The 16,198-nt window shown below is 43.2% G+C and overlaps 3 protein-coding genes across 4 annotated transcripts; all 3 read left to right on the forward strand.

Annotated features, from left to right (window-relative positions):
• The first annotated feature begins 2,369 nt into the window (after positions 1–2,369).
• BCIN_12g03220 (hypothetical protein) lies at positions 2,370–8,435 on the forward strand. 2 transcript variants are annotated; one of them, XM_024696367.1, is made up of 4 exons: positions 2,370–3,950; positions 4,007–4,753; positions 4,802–4,809; positions 5,577–8,435. In XM_024696367.1, exons 2-4 carry the CDS (start codon positions 4,185–4,187, stop codon positions 6,851–6,853), a joined length of 1,854 nt encoding a protein of 617 aa, XP_024552176.1. In that variant the 5' UTR covers positions 2,370–3,950; positions 4,007–4,184; the 3' UTR covers positions 6,854–8,435. The 2 variants fall into 2 exon arrangements, with proteins under 2 accessions (XP_024552176.1, XP_024552175.1); XM_024696368.1 differs by having other exon boundaries at positions 2,370–4,753.
• Positions 8,436–10,140: 1,705 nt separating this feature from the next.
• On the forward strand, positions 10,141–12,832 carry BCIN_12g03230 (hypothetical protein). The gene is made up of 2 exons (XM_024696369.1): positions 10,141–10,728; positions 10,785–12,832. Exons 1-2 carry the CDS (start codon positions 10,192–10,194, stop codon positions 12,507–12,509), a joined length of 2,262 nt encoding a protein of 753 aa, XP_024552177.1. The 5' UTR covers positions 10,141–10,191; the 3' UTR covers positions 12,510–12,832.
• Positions 12,833–13,033: 201 nt separating this feature from the next.
• On the forward strand, positions 13,034–15,316 carry BCIN_12g03240 (hypothetical protein). Its single transcript, XM_024696370.1, has one exon. It carries the CDS (start codon positions 13,382–13,384, stop codon positions 14,972–14,974), a length of 1,593 nt encoding a protein of 530 aa, XP_024552178.1. The 5' UTR covers positions 13,034–13,381; the 3' UTR covers positions 14,975–15,316.
• The last annotated feature ends 882 nt before the right edge of the window (positions 15,317–16,198 follow it).

A 16,198-nucleotide genomic window follows, 5' to 3' on the forward strand; every position in this document is an offset into this window, starting at 1 on the left:
GGTAAGATCCGAGGAAAATAGGGAAAACAGGAAATTATTGTATGATTATTGAATTTTCTTTCCGAATGGTCTGGTATCCACATCGATGCACTAATAATGTATATCTCCGTAGCTTCATTCTCTTCCCTCGCAGTGGATTGGCTTGCTGGAGTGGCTTTACTGGCTCGACTGGCAAGACGAGAGGGTGAGTTGTGGATGAGTTGTGGATGAGTGGATGACTGGGTGAGTCTTCCGCTCGGAGGTAAAAAATACCCGATAAGATTTGCGACATGTGATGGTAAAAAGTAAATGCAAAACTTATTACTATTTGCATTACACTATTTCGATTAACGCGTGATGGATGGCGAGATAGCGAGAGAGAGAGATACACTTTGTCGTGTTGGGTTGGCAGGAAAGGCTAACACGGCATTGAGAAAGCAGCAGAAACGTAATCACTTCATCACACTGCCACCAATGCCACGCGAAGCTCTCGATGGCCTCTCTCTCTCTCTCTTCCTGCGTCCTCACTCCAAGGTCGCCCGTCGACATCGCCGAGATGCCAGCTCTTCCTCGGCATATCGTGCCTAATAAGTTATCCATATTGCATGATTCCACTATGATAAAGCACCCATGTTCACGGATGGGTACGTCTGTCCAGGGTGAACAAGGATATCGAAGCGCAAGAAGTAATGAAGAGAGATTTAGGATAAGGCGGATCAACTGGTAAGACGGTAGTCAAAACATGTCAAGTCATACTTGGCGTGCTATGGTGAGGCACGAGGAACGGGATGAAATGGTGCAGAACTAATGGTTGAAGAGTGAACGATGACGGTGAGCCGGGTGAATGAATGAATGAATGAATGAAGGGGAAGTGTTGCTCCTGCTACACGATCGTCTTTGATGTAATCAAGACAATACTCTTCTTGCTCCTGCGACCAGATCATCTTCAATGTAATCAAGCCAATACTCACTCTCCTTGCTCCTCCATCCCATTGAAACCAGAGGAGACACGAACGTAGATTGAACACCCTCGAGCTCTATCATTCCCCCCTCAGCCATCCCATCCGCACCGGGTCATTTTCTTATATCCTCCTTGTTCTTACTCATCAAAATACGGATTAGAAAGACGCTCAATGCTACCCCTTCCCTTCCCTTCCGTTCCCTTGCCTCCTTTCGCTATCTGACCTGCGAATACGACTAGCAAGATGCAAGACCACGATCGAGACCTTCAACGGGAGATTCAAATCAGAATTGCAGAATTGATCAGGGAACGGAGTTTTAATTTATCATCTGCGCTTAGAATGTTGCTGCTTACTACCTAGGTACCTACCCGTACAACGAACTGTTCGCATCGGCACATTTGCGCATTGATACTCGTAGCATAGCATAGCATACCATCTTACATTCTTCTCTCGTCTCTCGTCTCTCGTCCCTCCTCCGTCCTCCTCCCTCTTGCCTCTATCCCTTCACGCCATCTCTTCAAATGATCAATGATCAATAACCAGTGTCCAGTGTCCAGTGTCCAATGTCCAATGTCCAATGTCCAATGATCCATAATCAATCCCTCGGCAACAATCACGGCCAACAGTAACCAAAATAGCTACCGGCGTATTAGATGATTTGTATCCATTTTTCGAATCCCAAAACCATTATCAATTCATCTATTTTCTACCGGTTTTTCTTCCTGTCACTCAATTCCGCCCCACCATCATTTCCTTAACTTTCTTCCCACCACCCCAATCCCAAGTCGTATGGATCTCTGTCTACTTTTTAATATACATCGTCCTCCTTTGCACCCCCAGTCTTCACCTTGTTCCATTTATTTTCACACATCGCCACATGGCACCAGACGTTTTCCGGCTCGAGATGTAATTTTTCCGTCATGTTATGATAGCCAAATGAGCCTTGAAAAACAGTCGTGGTGGTGGGCAAAGGGTGGTGGGCAACAGAACAGCCATCTACCTGGTATCTACGACATACATGCGGATGTGCCGCTTCCCCCAAATTCTAGTTTGCCAGTCTAGCCGGCCTACTGTAATGTCTAATGTCAACGGGGACTACTCCAATTGCACCACGACTCAAAGTCGATTCAAAGTCGATTGTCCATTGTCCATTGTCCATTGTCCATTGTCCATTGTCAATTGCTAGCTGATATTCTGTTCATTGCCACCATTGCCGTTCGTTCAGTCGCTGTCCCAATTGCCATTCGGTAGCAAGTGTGACTTACCACTACCAGCACTAGGGAACCGTACTCAAGGACCAAATTGCAATGATTCTCAATTGCTACTCCGATGCAAAAATTATCTATATCGTATCGCTCTAAACTCTTACAGGAATCAAGCTAACCTTTCTTTTTTCTATTTTTTTTTTTTTTTTTCTCTATCTACAAGGATTTCTTTTAAGTCAGGACCGGAATAAGATCACCTCCGCCAACCTACCTAGGTTATTCCCCTAGTCTATTCTAAAAACCGACACGACCCAAGCGAAGCAAGCTCCTCTGCCTCTACTGCACGTCTCTTTTTTTCCCTTTCCCTTCCCTTCCCTTCCTTTCCTGAATCCTTGCTCCCTGCTTATACTCCCTGTTCGCATTGCGTCGCAGCCAGCCGAATACATTCCACACAGGAAAAAAAAAAAAAGAGAGAGGGAGAGGGAGAGGGAGATGTATGTGTATGTGTGAAGAGGAGCAGACGCGCTAAGTACAATGGGTATCATCTCCAGTGAAGGTCTAAAAAGAATATCTCCATACATATCCATGCCCATATCCCATCCCATCCCAAATGTACTGAGGGACATACATGCACACCATGCCCATACATATCAACATCTACAACCGAAGTCGTCCTCCCTCCTCCTCTCACGTCTAACTACAGTCATTACATTACACTGCACTACACATTATACAATATCCAATATCCAATACACCCTACACGCTATCACTCTGCACTTACATCCACATCCACATACACCTCCCATCCATACACTCACATACGCGACACCAAAATCGGTCGTCGACTAATACGTGACTATCTACGTAAAATCAACTCCCTCTACCTCCTCCTGCAGCATTTCCACCCCTTCCCTTGGTTGCTCCTCCACGCACTCACTTGATTTTCTGATCTCCCTCCCCCTCTATTTATTATCGACTTAAGCTTTTTCATTTGGCAATTGGCCACGAGAGAGAAAAGGATACTCCCACGGTATTGCAGCCACCCCACACCTCCTGCCTCATACATCAATTCGTCCGATTGTTCCCAAAATCCAAAATTCAAAATTCAAAATTCAAACACGCCTCCAATACCCGCAATAATATATCTCTTGACAAGCATTCGAGCTACCTGAAGTCAAATTAAACAAATTCGATCCACTTCATACAATCATTCAAGGTACACCAAACGAGCCCTTCCTTGACCCTTGCCTGACTCCTCCGAACCCAGAACTTGGATTTACCTGGAAAAATACTTATTATTCCCAAGATACGCCAACACTTCACCTTGATTTATATCTCCGTTGTCAATTTCACGGCCTTGACGAACCTAGTTCTTTGCCCTCAAGATTTCACCCCACCACGACTCATCACAAGTCCATCCTTTGCCCGAATATCATCCCCAGATTCAAGAATTTTACCTCTGTACCTCCCCTCGGAATCCTCCCCAAGCTCTTGCAACCTTTTCCACGGAAGTTGCACATCAACACAGATTGTTCGGTGCATGCTGCAGCTCACCGTCCACGTCAGTTAGTCACGAACATTTCGCATCTGCAGTATTACCTCAGTATATGTCTCGTCCTTCTTGTCTCAGTCTGCTTCGGAAGTAGCGCAAACCAAGCCATCTTACCAACTCTCAAGAACAGCGGCCCTCGTTATTCTTCCGACAACGCTCTTCGTGCATAACCCGGGACCGGAAGCTCTAGAGTCCCATTTAAACTTCTTGGATTCAGGTCTTGTTTGAAGTTCTGAAATTCTTTCCGGGCAGGTTAGTTCCAGCCAATGTTAGGTATTAAGGAAGCAATATACTGAATGAAGCTATAGCATTGTCAAACAAATAGGAAATCGAAATTACATACCCTCTTCATTTTCCAAAGGGTATCCCGCTTGGGAAATAGCCCGGCGCATCGTATATAAACCTTTGAGAAGGCACTGTGCTGTCATCAAAACAGCGTTGACCTTCCTGAGGATTTTGCAACCTCACGAGGACACGATCATTTCCATGCAATCTCCAACGAACCAAGTCGATCATTCAATTATCTCGCTCGGTGAACGGCGAGGAAAATCAGACCTGGCTCGTTTTTCTCTTGATTTGAGTTGGGCCAGAGCGGTACCAGACGGAGCTCAGTCTTGGGCATACCCCTCTCCGCCCATGTCAGGGTCTCCTCCACTTCCCGGTAGACACAACCTGGATTCCAGCGATCGCGGTCATGGAAGCTATGGGTCAACGGGAAATGTCTTCCGAGATGGACGCGTTTCTCAACAAGAACATTTTAATCAGATGAGAGGTGGTGTGCCTTTGAGGAATTACCAGCCGGAACCTCAGCTCTCATATCCACAATACCAGATGGAAGACATGTCGGCCCAATACCAATATCAACAAGCTCGGCCGCAGATGGCGCCCCATCAACACCCTCATGCTCTATATGCCGCCCAACAAGTTGCGCCATATCCCGCATTGGAACGGCAATCAATCGGGGAAGCCCCCGGCTACACTTCTCCGAAGTCACAGAGAAAAACTAAAGGGCATGTGGCATCTGCTTGTGTGCCTTGTAAAAGGGCCCATCTTAGGTAAGGGATCTTGGAATATTTTTTGTGCCTTGTGCTAACTGATTCTAGATGTGACGGTATGTTTCTAAAATATTTCTAGTTGAAGCGCATTTTATTCTCCCCCACGAGATATTCACCCACACCTTAAATCTGATTGTACCTTTATTCACTATCCAAATCTACTCTTGATATGAGTCAATGGCAGAAAATCATTCGCAATGCGACTGACGGGAACATAATCATCACATTCTCAAGCGAGAACACCAATGATCATGAAAACATAATTTGGTCAGGCAAATGATTTTATTGTGAGCTCAGCGCACTAAAATCTTCGTTGAGGGTCTAGTAACATGCCCCAGTAGCTTAATACTACTATTTAGTGGCAGCTCCAACGGCTCGATCGGCAATTTTAATTACCGTGTTGGGTGCTAAGGGGGCGAAGAAGTGCAAAATTGAAAGTTGGTTCTAGTGACGACTATCTTTTTGGCCTTCGCGCCAAACATGTATAAATTGTAATTTTCGGGTTTGTGGCATGCCGAGTGCTAAGAAACCCTCATGTTTACCATGAGATGTTTCCGATCCTAATCTATCCATGTATGTTGCAGCATGTACTAGGTAGGGTGTCGTACAACACGAGGTGCTCTTGTACTAGGCTTGGCTAAACACTCAACCAAAGCTCTGGGAAATCGATGACCCATGGATACGAAACTTCCATTTACGTACCAAGCGGTCACGTTCCGCATGGAAAGCAACTCTAAACTCCACAAGACAATCCTAAACTTCTTGCGCAACCTGTCGAGGTTCAACTCAGAATACTCAAATACTAATCATTCTATACTTTTAGCTCAACGACCATGTTCGAGATGTTTAAGCAATGGGAAGGAGGATACGTGTGTGGATGTTCAACATAAAAAGAGGGGGCGTCCAAGGCTGAGAGATGAGCGCGAGCCTCGATACGAGGGCGCCGGATCGAATTACCCACCACCGGCAGATACGATGAGAAGACCAATGCCCATGTTTTCTACTGGCGACGTTTCGATTTCGACTCCATATTCTGACGCCCAGCGGAATAGTGGGTATAGAGTGCTCAAGTCGCAAGGCGGAAACCCAATGAACCACTCAATGGTTCCCACACCAATAAATACTAACGTTTATGGGGAGGCGATGTCGACAAATCAGCGCATGGTACCTTATGAACCGGCATGTGCATTTCTCACCATGGAAATGCAAATCGCCAAAACAACGCAGGCTTTTTCGGGAGTGGTCGGTGCACACTCAGTCGTGGGGAGAAAGTTACATGATATTGTGAGTGTTAGCGATCGAGATAAAATTTTCCGATTACAGAGCGGATTCGAAGATGAGCGACGAAGCCGAGATCCAAGTTACCTCCCTCCGATATTTTCGAAAGAGGAAGAAGATAGAGTGATCCAGTCCTTGACATTTGCGCCCAACGAAATGCAGCAATTGAGGACCGATCGACCGGAAGTCTTTACGTTCCAGACACCGGATGGTCAACAAAGGGGCTTCCACGTGCAATTGGGTCTCGCGAAAAAGGATTCGATCTATTTTGTGCTTCTGGTGGTTCATATCCCAACCACGCCGCAAGCATTCCAACAATCATCCTCGCCATATTCAAGAGACTCCTTGTCTCGGGACTCCACATATGCATACCAAACCCCAAGCCAAATATCATATGCCTCTCAAACCCCAGGAACATCGCCGTTCATGTCGAATCCTCCCTTTGGGAGCGACATGTTAGCATATCGAAATTCGGGACCCCCATCACAAACCGTTGCCATGCCAAATAATAATTCTTCATATGGACAACTTCCTACCAGAGCACCGGAGTATTCTCGCGCTCAAATGAGTTACCCGCAAGCGCCCATGGGTGACATTTTATCAGGCCAAGGGCAACCCCAAACACAAGCACCACAGCCACAAGCACAAGCACCCTCACAAACCCAAACGCAAGCTCAAAGTCAACGAGCCTCGGATCTGCAACTCCCTCCCATACGGGGACAAGCACCTTCGATTGATGTTAGGGGACAGGGCGATCGTAGTAGTCGGGTAGATATCGGTGGACTCCTGCAAAATCCGGATCCCTCTCGAAGAAGGAAATAAATAAAATAAATCAAACAAGCGGGCGGGCCGGCAGGCGCCATTTAATTAATCATTCAACGCCATGTGCAAATCTCTCTATCTCTCTCTCTCTCTCTCTAACTTCCCAATCTTATGATTATTTTTGAGAAACGAAAAAAAATTAATATCTCATTTATGGCAGATTGGACTGGATTTATATTGGAATTGGATTTGAAACGGATCGGATTGATGCGATGCGTTTGGGATTGAAACGGATTTGGAACGGATTTGTTTTGGAACGAACGGGAGGGGAAACATTCGCTTCGCCTTGCTTCACCGCTCGTATTTACAGCGTCTCCAATAGGCAGGCAGACATGCATTTCCATTTCCAAGACGGGAGTTTAAAGGGGGGACTGGACTGGGAAATTTGGGGGGGGGACGGTTTTTTCATCCATTGTGATTGTGTCGTTATTATCTATTCATCCACCTTTCGATTCTTGTATTATATTATTTTTATTTGGCATTTGGATTTTGCGTGCAGTAGGAATGCTTGAATGCATGCAGCAAAGCTGAGCCGAATTGAGCTAAATTTATGTTATGTTATTTTGTGTTGTGTTGTGTTGTGTTATTCTTATCCTCTGTTGTCTTGTCTTGTCTTGTCTTGTCTTTGGGGAAAATCATGCGCGCATAAATTTATACACACATACATACATTCATTCATAATTGTTTGTTGGCGTTGTTATTGTTGTGTATTATTTATTTTGTAGCGGGGGTTTTGCGTGTTTTGTGCGATGTTTTCTTGAGGCGGGGGATATAGGGAAGTGGAATCAAATGGAATGGAATTTCGTATGAGATGATGGATTCGTTGTATAGGTAGGTAGGTAGGTGGTGGATTGTGATTGTGGGGGAGACTTTTTCATATATGTTTGCGAAAATCATGATGCAGATGCGGAATGCGGGCGTTTGATTGGGTTGGTTTGCTTTTGTTTGTTGGGTATATATGTACGTGGATGTGGATGCGGATGTGGATGTGGATGTGGATGTGGATTTTTCTTATTGTAGGCGGATATGGAGGGAGGGGGTTGTTTCGTGTGTGTGTTTGTGGTATTTTCTCATCCTCGTTCTCTTGGTCTTGTATCTGAGTGTGTGGGAATAGAATGCAGGGTGTATGATATTTTGGTCCTGTTTCTTGGGTTGTTCGTTTGTTTGTTGAGTGAGTGAGTGATTGGGTTTTCGTTTTTGATTTTTGAGATTTGGGCTAAGGGATAGATTGACGGGAGGATGGATGGGAAGAAATTGGGATTTGGGTAAGGAAATGGGATTGGGATCGCGATTGGAAATGGGCATGGAGATGGGAAATGGGTATGAGGATTTGGAATGGAAATGGGATTTGGATTTAGGTTGAAGTTTGGTGGATGGACGGGAGGAAAGGGCTGAGAGCATTTATGGAATGATGAGATGATAGTGATGGTGATAGGCAAGTGAGAAGGAAGGGGTGGTTGAGTATAAAATTGAGTATAGATTGAATTTAGATAGATGATGATAAAAATGATATTTGAGAAATGATGTTTGATAGTAAAGATGATGGAGATAATAGGAATATAAAATTGAGAGATTTTTTACAACTCTGGGTTCCTGAGTTTCCGAGTTTTGGGGGAGAAGAGAGATCAGAGGGTGAATACTTTGATGATAGTTGTTGATAGCGGTCGACTCTTGAAGTTGGTATGTTTTTTGGGGTGTGGTGTGATATGATATAATATAGTATGATACACACACACAATCATATACATACTTCAAGTCTTCAAGCGAAGAGGGGTAGGAAATGGAAATGGAGATTCAGATTGGGAATGCCGAGAGGAGTGCCGAGAGTGGGGAGCGGGGGAAAGGGAAGCTAGATTTCAAGGGTTTGAGAATTTGAGAATTTGAAAGAGGAAAGAGGAATCGAGTGGTGCGATATGTATAGAGAGAGAGAGAGAGAGGAGGGGGCGGAAGGGGGGGTAGGTACTTACTTTTCTATGTATATGCATATGCATATGCTTGGTTTTTTGTAGGTGTTGTTGGGAGGGTGATTGGTGGTTGATTGGTTGATTGATGGGGGGATTGGGGATTTGGGGATTTGGGGGTTTCTTGTTCTTGTTCTTATTCTAGGTTTTGGTATTTTTTGGTGGTGGATAGTTGAGTTGAGTTGAGCTGATTCGAGCTGATTTGAGTCGTCAGAGAATCTAGGGCTATATAATAATCATCCTTCCAGACTCATTAGCCGACTCGAGGAAAGCGAGTGTTGATTACAGGCAAATATCTCCTTGCTTAAAACCCCCCCATCAACTTTTATTATTAAATTAGCAAGTTATTGTTTTGTTGAACTGGTTGTAATTATGTAAAGATTCTTGTTCGTTCTTGATTTCTTAGAGGGTTGTGTGGTGAGGGGTACTAGGTTTCGCTGACTGGTTTTGGAAAGGCAGACAGACTATGAGGGGTGTTTGTTTGTTTGTTTGTTTGTTTGTTTTGCGGGGAAATGGAGAGAAGTAGGGAGAAACGGAGAGGAACGAGGGTGGTTGGGGATTGTGTTGGGGCTTGATATGGGTTTCATTTGATTTGATTTGTGCGTATATTCACTATTCACCTGTGGTTGTAGTGAGGATTACTATGCAGGTTTGGTGGGTATGATGGGTGTAGTTTAGATGGGTAGTGTATTGGAGAAACGAGAGTTTGAGAGGTAAAGGGTTGAGATAATGAGTAGGTATGATGAGTAGGTATGATGAGTAGGTATGATGAGTAGGTATGATGAGTAGGTATGATGAGTAGGTATGATGAGTAGGTATCGATTGAATGAATGAGAATTGAGAAAGATATGAAGCGATTCTACAGCAGTCTTGTTGAATGCATGGAGGGCGGTTGAGGAAATTTAGACGAGGTTGCGGCAATTGATTGGTTGGCTATCTTGGTGCTTGAAGAAGGATTAGGGTTTTGTTGGGATAGAGGACTGACTGATGGATTAGTGTAATTCTTCAATCATTCATTTAATCTTACATTTCTTTGTCGATAGAGTGACTAGAGTTCTTGGCCTAATGAGAAGCGCTTCAAGTAAAAAGATAATATGGAAATTGGGCTCTTCTGCTGTGGTGCTTATTATTAGTTTAGTCAGCACGCCAGCAGTAGAAATCTCCTGCAAAGGTCAGCAAGGAGCTTTATCGCGACAGGTAAATCTTACTATTCGCTGTTCTGTTCCATCGTTAATATCTGTTCCATAGGTCGATAGCAACGTGGTCAGCTGCGCGGAAATATCACGTGCTGCTGACGACCCCGCACTTGCGAGTGAGCACTTCTAGGCTATTTGTGAAACAATCTTGACTTAGTTCTAATGTGCGATATCGTGTGCTATGTCTTCACATACCTATTCATTGCTTCCAGCAAGCGGCGATAACATTCGCCTGCTTCGATTATTACCAAGTGAAGACGAGGCTGCGCCTTTACATTGCGAGCTTCGAGATTATTCTCTACAAAGATCAACTCCACGAACTCACTTGTATGAGGCTCTATCTTATGTATGGGGTGATCCGCACAACACTCTACCTATCTCTGTAAATGAAAAACAGTTTCAAGTGACGGTGAACCTACATGATGCTCTTTTACGTCTTCGAGATCACTCCTTCGAACGAATTCTATGGGTAGATGCTATCTGTATCGATCAATATAACCACGAAGAGAGAAACCATCAAGTTCAGATTATGGCTAAAATTTATAGCAGCGCACATCGTGTTATAGTTTGGCTTGGTGAAGAAAAAGTAGAGGTAAAGGGAGCACTTGAGGATATACAGCTTGCTGCCAATGAAGGGCCAAAAAATCTCCCGAAGAAAGAGTTAAAGCAACAACGCATACTAAAGCTTCTTCGAAATCCATGGTTCCAACGTATCTGGGTAAGGAATGTACTCTTAGCCACAGTTGCTAGACAATATTGACACGATCGCTTCAGGTGCTTCAGGAGGTTGCCGCAGCGCGACATATCATAATTGTGTGCGGCTCCACAACTATTGACGGATATGCATTCTGCTTGGGGGTAAAATCTCTGAAACTCTTCTATACAAATTCTTCGGGACTGGAGACTCTTCTTTCAGTTATTGACATAATAGAGCGCGCTGGTCTCCGACCTAAATTTAAAGCAAATTTGTCAGAAAGGTTCTCACTGCAGATAAGACCTTTAGCTGAATTGATAGATATGTTCTACACCCGTCAAGCCACTGATATCCGTGATAAGTTGTTTGCTCTGCTTGGTATGAGCTCTGATGATCCGGGAAAAGCCGGCTTGCAGCCCAATTATGAGGCTTCGTGGGAAGAGGTTTTCCAGCAACTTGTCAAGTTCGTTCTCGGTAAAGATATATCCTTCAGGGCTTCTAGTCAAACACCGAGGATTAAATGTAGGGGTATTGTTGTTGGCCAGATATACTCGGTAAGGATGAACAGTAGACAGCGTGTGATTTTCACATCTAAATTCGGAGATCGAGAATTAGGCGGCACGAGGGAATGGACCCTACCAGCTTCGGCGAAGCCCATCCGCGAGCGCGACATTATTTGTCTTATATATGGAGCTTCAACCCCTTCGATAATTAGGCTATGTAAAGATCACTTTTCCATGATTGTGATTGCGGTAACTCCTTTAAACGGGCTGATCCGTCATGAATGGCCTCAATTTTCACGATCAAAGACACAGTTCTTGCGCGATTTTGAACTTGTCTGGGACTGGGAAAGTTCCTCTGGAGATATGCGAGATGAAGGAGAATATAAGACTTTAATAGAGACATTTAGTCAAGCATCAGTGTTTTCAAAAGTAGAGCCCGGAGGATATTTAGAGAAAGTGACTAAATTGTGGAACGATATAGCGATATTGGATGACTTGGTTGAAGTCAAAGAAGCAGATGAGAGATTCATAGCAGCACAAGACGAGTACTATCTGGCAGCATTTGGTAAAATGCCATCATGGTATGAGTCTGGAAGCAAATGCGGTCGGACAATACTGGCATTCGCTGCTGAGAAAGGACACGAAAATATAGTCAAGCTGCTGCTTGAAACAATTCATCCAGATATAAAGGATGGGAAGGTTGGTCGAACGCCGCTATTTTTTGCTGCTGAGCATGGGCATGAAGCCATTGTGAAGCTGTTACTTGCCACTGGTCAGGTTAACACTGAATCGAAGGATGAATCTGGAGAGACGCTTTTATGCTGGGCTGCTAGAGAAGGGCATGAGTCTGTTGTCAAATTGTTACTCTCGATTGGCCAGATTGAAGTTAACTCGAAGGACGGATCAGATCGGACGCCATTATGCTGGGCTGCTATTAACGGGCATAAGTCTGTTATCAAATTGTTACTCTCAATTGACCAGATTGAAGTTAACTCGAAGGACGAATTTGATCGGACGCCACTATGCTGGGCTGCTAGAGAAGGGCATGAATCTGTTATCAAATTGTTACTCTCGATTCGCCAGATTGAAGTTAACTCGAAAGACGGATTTGATCAGACGCCACTATGCTTGGCTGCTAGAGAAGGGCATGAATCTGTTGTCAAATTGTTACTCTCAATTGACCAGATTAAAGTTGACTCGAAGGACAGATTTGAGCGAACACCGCTATATTATGCTAATATGAACAAGCATGTGTCTGTTGTTAAGCTGTTAGAGGACCACGCTAAAGATCATACTACTTAGTAATATAATAGATTAAGGGAATCTATCTGATTGGTTTGAGAAGCTAATAAATACAATAACTAAAATCGAGCACTTTCCTATGTCTCTGCCATGAATATATAATATAGAACAACAAGTGTAAAGAAGCTTGAATAAAGACATCGGCTAATAAATCAACTAAACGCTCACACATACGGTGACATACTATTATAGTGAATCAGAAGATATTAATAATTTGTAAGGTTGACTTCTATAACTGGAGTAAGAGCGAATCCAAATCGAACCATTGATCAGCTTTTCTGGCGGGTTTTACATTCAAAATCGATGTTGGGAGTGGATGGACAAAGACGTTTATTAATAAGATTAGGCCGTGGACTTGGTTGTGGGGGAGAACGTGTGGGGGATCTACATTTTAAATACTTTATGATATGACGTGACGCCTTCTGAAACTAGATATCTCGTAGTTACCCGAATAGTTAGTAGTCGAGCTAAAGATCTTATTCAACGTATTCTTAACTACATCTTGTATCTTTTTATATCCCTGTGATCTTTCCAAATAGTTTGAGTACAATGTTTCCGTTGATTTGATGGCAACAGAATGATAGAATTAAAAGAAGTATAGATATAATTGTTAACATGCCTATCTAAATATGTCAGTGTTGTTGTTGTTCGGAAAAACAAAGTCATCGTGGGACGACGCTAAGGTTACTGGAGTCTTGTCGTCATCATTCCTGCCAACAACAACAACAAACACCGGATATGCAAACTTTCTAATAAATACAACACAATGTAACTAACTCAATATTCCAACCTTCTTCCAGAAATGCAATTGTCCATGTTGATATCAGTATTAACATTCCAATGATTTGATCTTTCAAATCAATCAAATCAAAATGCCTCTCGACGCCCGTTCTCCTGTGATTCTACACTACCTTCAGAATCTCTTTCTCATTGCGATTTGCGCAGCATTTACTCCTTTCCTAACGTCAATAGCTATACTCTCTACCCTGATATCTCCTCTCATCACTTCCAAACAAATCCAACATCCCCTCAAATGGCGCACAGATTCCTCTAAATCCCCTCCCCGCACAATCCTAGTAACAGGAGTAGGAATGAGCAAAGGTCTCAGCATTGCGCGCTCCTTCTATCGTGCAGGCCACCGCGTCATCGGCGCAGATTTCGAACCCTACTATATCCCCGTTTCCGGGCATTTCTCCAAATCTCTCAGAAAATTCTACCGTCTGCGGAAACCGAATGGGAAATCAGGAGCAGAGGAATATACCAGGGATATTGTGAATATTATTGAGAAAGAAAGGGTGGATTTATGGGTATCGTGCTCGGGCGTCGCGTCGGCGATTGAAGATGGAGAAGCGGCGGAAATGGTGCAGCGGAATACAAAATGCGCGGTGGTGCAGTTTGGGGTGGGGTTGACGGAGATGTTGCATGAAAAATTCGCATTTATTAAATATACGATGGAGCTGGGCTTGAACGTACCGCTTACGTATAGGATTCATTCGTGTGAAGAGGCTTTGGAAATTTTGCATCCGGAGAATGGAGAATCGGTGGATAAAAAGTTTATCATGAAACCGGAAATGGTCGATGATAGTGTGAGGGCTGATATGACTTTACTTCCCTCGCCGTCACGCACACAAACAGATACACATATTCAAAAACTCAACCCCGCACTCAAAAGACCATTCGTTCTTCAGCAATACATCAAAGGGAGAGAATATTGCACACATAGTATTGTTCTCAAAGGCAAGATCCACGCATTCGTCTCATGTCGCTCTTCAGATATGTTAATGCACTACCAAGCACTTCCGTCTTCATCTGCTCTCGCCAAGGCCATGTTTCACTACACAACTCTCTATATTCAGCGTGCTGCGGAAAGAACTCCCAATTCTCCCATCACCGGACATTTCTCTCTAGATTTTCTCATAGATGAGGAAATCGCTCAGAAAGCAGAGGGTTCTCTTCATCCTTCATCTAAGGAAGTTGAAAAATTGCAAAAAGAACTCTTTCCTATTGAGTGCAATCCCCGCGCTCACACAGCGGTAGTTTTGCTCAATGACTCTGCGGAAGAAATGGCAGAGGCTTATTTATCACTATTATCTGACTATAACACAAATGGAAACGGAGATACATATCTACCTGCGCTTCAAAGAAACGAAGATCCAATAACTCCTCTTTCTCAAGCCGTCAATGGGGGGTATTACTGGATTGGTCATGATTTCGTCACAAAAGTTCTTCTCCCAATATTTCACTTAATCAGCTTCCAAAAAGGAATCACGAATCTAGTAAGAGAATGGTGGGAATTCGGTAAACATGTTTTGTTGTGGAAAGATGGCACGTACGAGATTTGGGATCCTTGGCCAGCGTGGTGTTTGTATGTATTGTTTTTGCCAGGGTGTTTCTGGGTGAGTATTTGGGAGAGGAAATGGTGGAGTAGGTGTAATGTTAGTACGGGGAAGTTTTTTGGGGTTTGAGGAGGGGTGAGATGGGGTTGTGAGGGTGTTGAAGGTCTCAGTGTGGATGTGTGAGTTTTAGGGGATTCTGCGCGGGGTGTCAACACTGTGTGTAGATTGCAGTTCGTTAATCAAAAGTTCTTATTTCAAGAACTAATCAGGAGATTCGATGACTCTGAACTTTAAAATAAGTTACTGTTCACTTATCATACTACTGTTGAGAAATCAAGAACCAGAATCAAGATTTCACATCCACTCCTTGAATCCGACGTACTAGAAATCCTCATCCTCACTCAATTTCCAGACTTGAACGCCCCTGCAAATGTGAAGATAGGAAATTATTAGAACATCTAGATATGATCAAATAGACGAGTATCCATGAATAATCGACTATGTACCTATGTATGATGTAATCACTCTATTGCTCGAAACTTAAAATATATAACCCCTGCTAATTTAACTCCTCGCTTCTTGTACGGGTGTTTTGGTGTATGGAGGTTATTTCTCTACCCCTTGATTGCTTCATGTTTTTTTTATCAATTACGATATTAAGTAGAGAAACTCTTGATCTGGAATTTCTATCTCGAAACGAAAAGAAAATAAGAGAAGGTTCTAGGGTTCTTGTTGTGATATTTCAACATTTGCTTTTTTATGAATTGGAAATGGATTGGGAATGTAAGGAGAAGGTGTGTGATTTTGTAGATACATAGGTACATACTTAGAGATATATAGGCGCGGATATCATTGAATCAAAAGATACCGTTTGGAAATTATATAAAAAGATCTTTATGTGTAATTTTTTTTAGTCTTGAATAGAGATATATTTATTATATCTGTAGTTATGTTTATACTTATACTCATACCTAAGTAAACTACTAACTTTTTTCTTTTCCCTTTGCTTACCTACCTATTTCCTTTTTTTTTTTTTTTTTTCATGAGTATTTAAAAGATGACTTGGATGTTATATCTTACCTCCCTCCCTCTTCTATTCATAAGAAATCACAATCATTTACTCACTCACTCACTCACCCATTCATTCACTACTAACTATCCAATAATTATCTACCCTTAAACTCCCACCCCCTCCACTCCCCCTCCACTAACCCATCTATCATCCACACCTAAAGATATATCTATCATCTACACATCACACATCACACATCACACATCACATATAGCATATAGCATATACAACACCATCCATACCCAAGTAAATAAATGCTCTCCAAACAAGAACCTACAAAT

The sequence above is a fragment of the Botrytis cinerea genome, chromosome 12, assembly GCF_000143535.2.
Source record: "Botrytis cinerea B05.10 chromosome 12, complete sequence".
Lineage (NCBI taxonomy): Eukaryota > Fungi > Ascomycota > Leotiomycetes > Helotiales > Sclerotiniaceae > Botrytis > Botrytis cinerea.

Excerpts from the sequence above, each read along its gene's own strand:
- BCIN_12g03230 (XM_024696369.1), top strand. The coding sequence starts at position 10,192 with ATGTCTTCACATACCTATTCATTGCTTCCAGCAAGCGGCGATAACATT. Across the intron at positions 10,729-10,784 it reads CATGGTTCCAACGTATCTGG|GTGCTTCAGGAGGTTGCCGC; the intron begins GTAAGGAATGTA and ends CGATCGCTTCAG.
- BCIN_12g03240 (XM_024696370.1), top strand. The coding sequence starts at position 13,382 with ATGCCTCTCGACGCCCGTTCTCCTGTGATTCTACACTACCTTCAGAAT.
- BCIN_12g03220 (XM_024696368.1), top strand. The coding sequence starts at position 4,185 with ATGCAATCTCCAACGAACCAAGTCGATCATTCAATTATCTCGCTCGGT.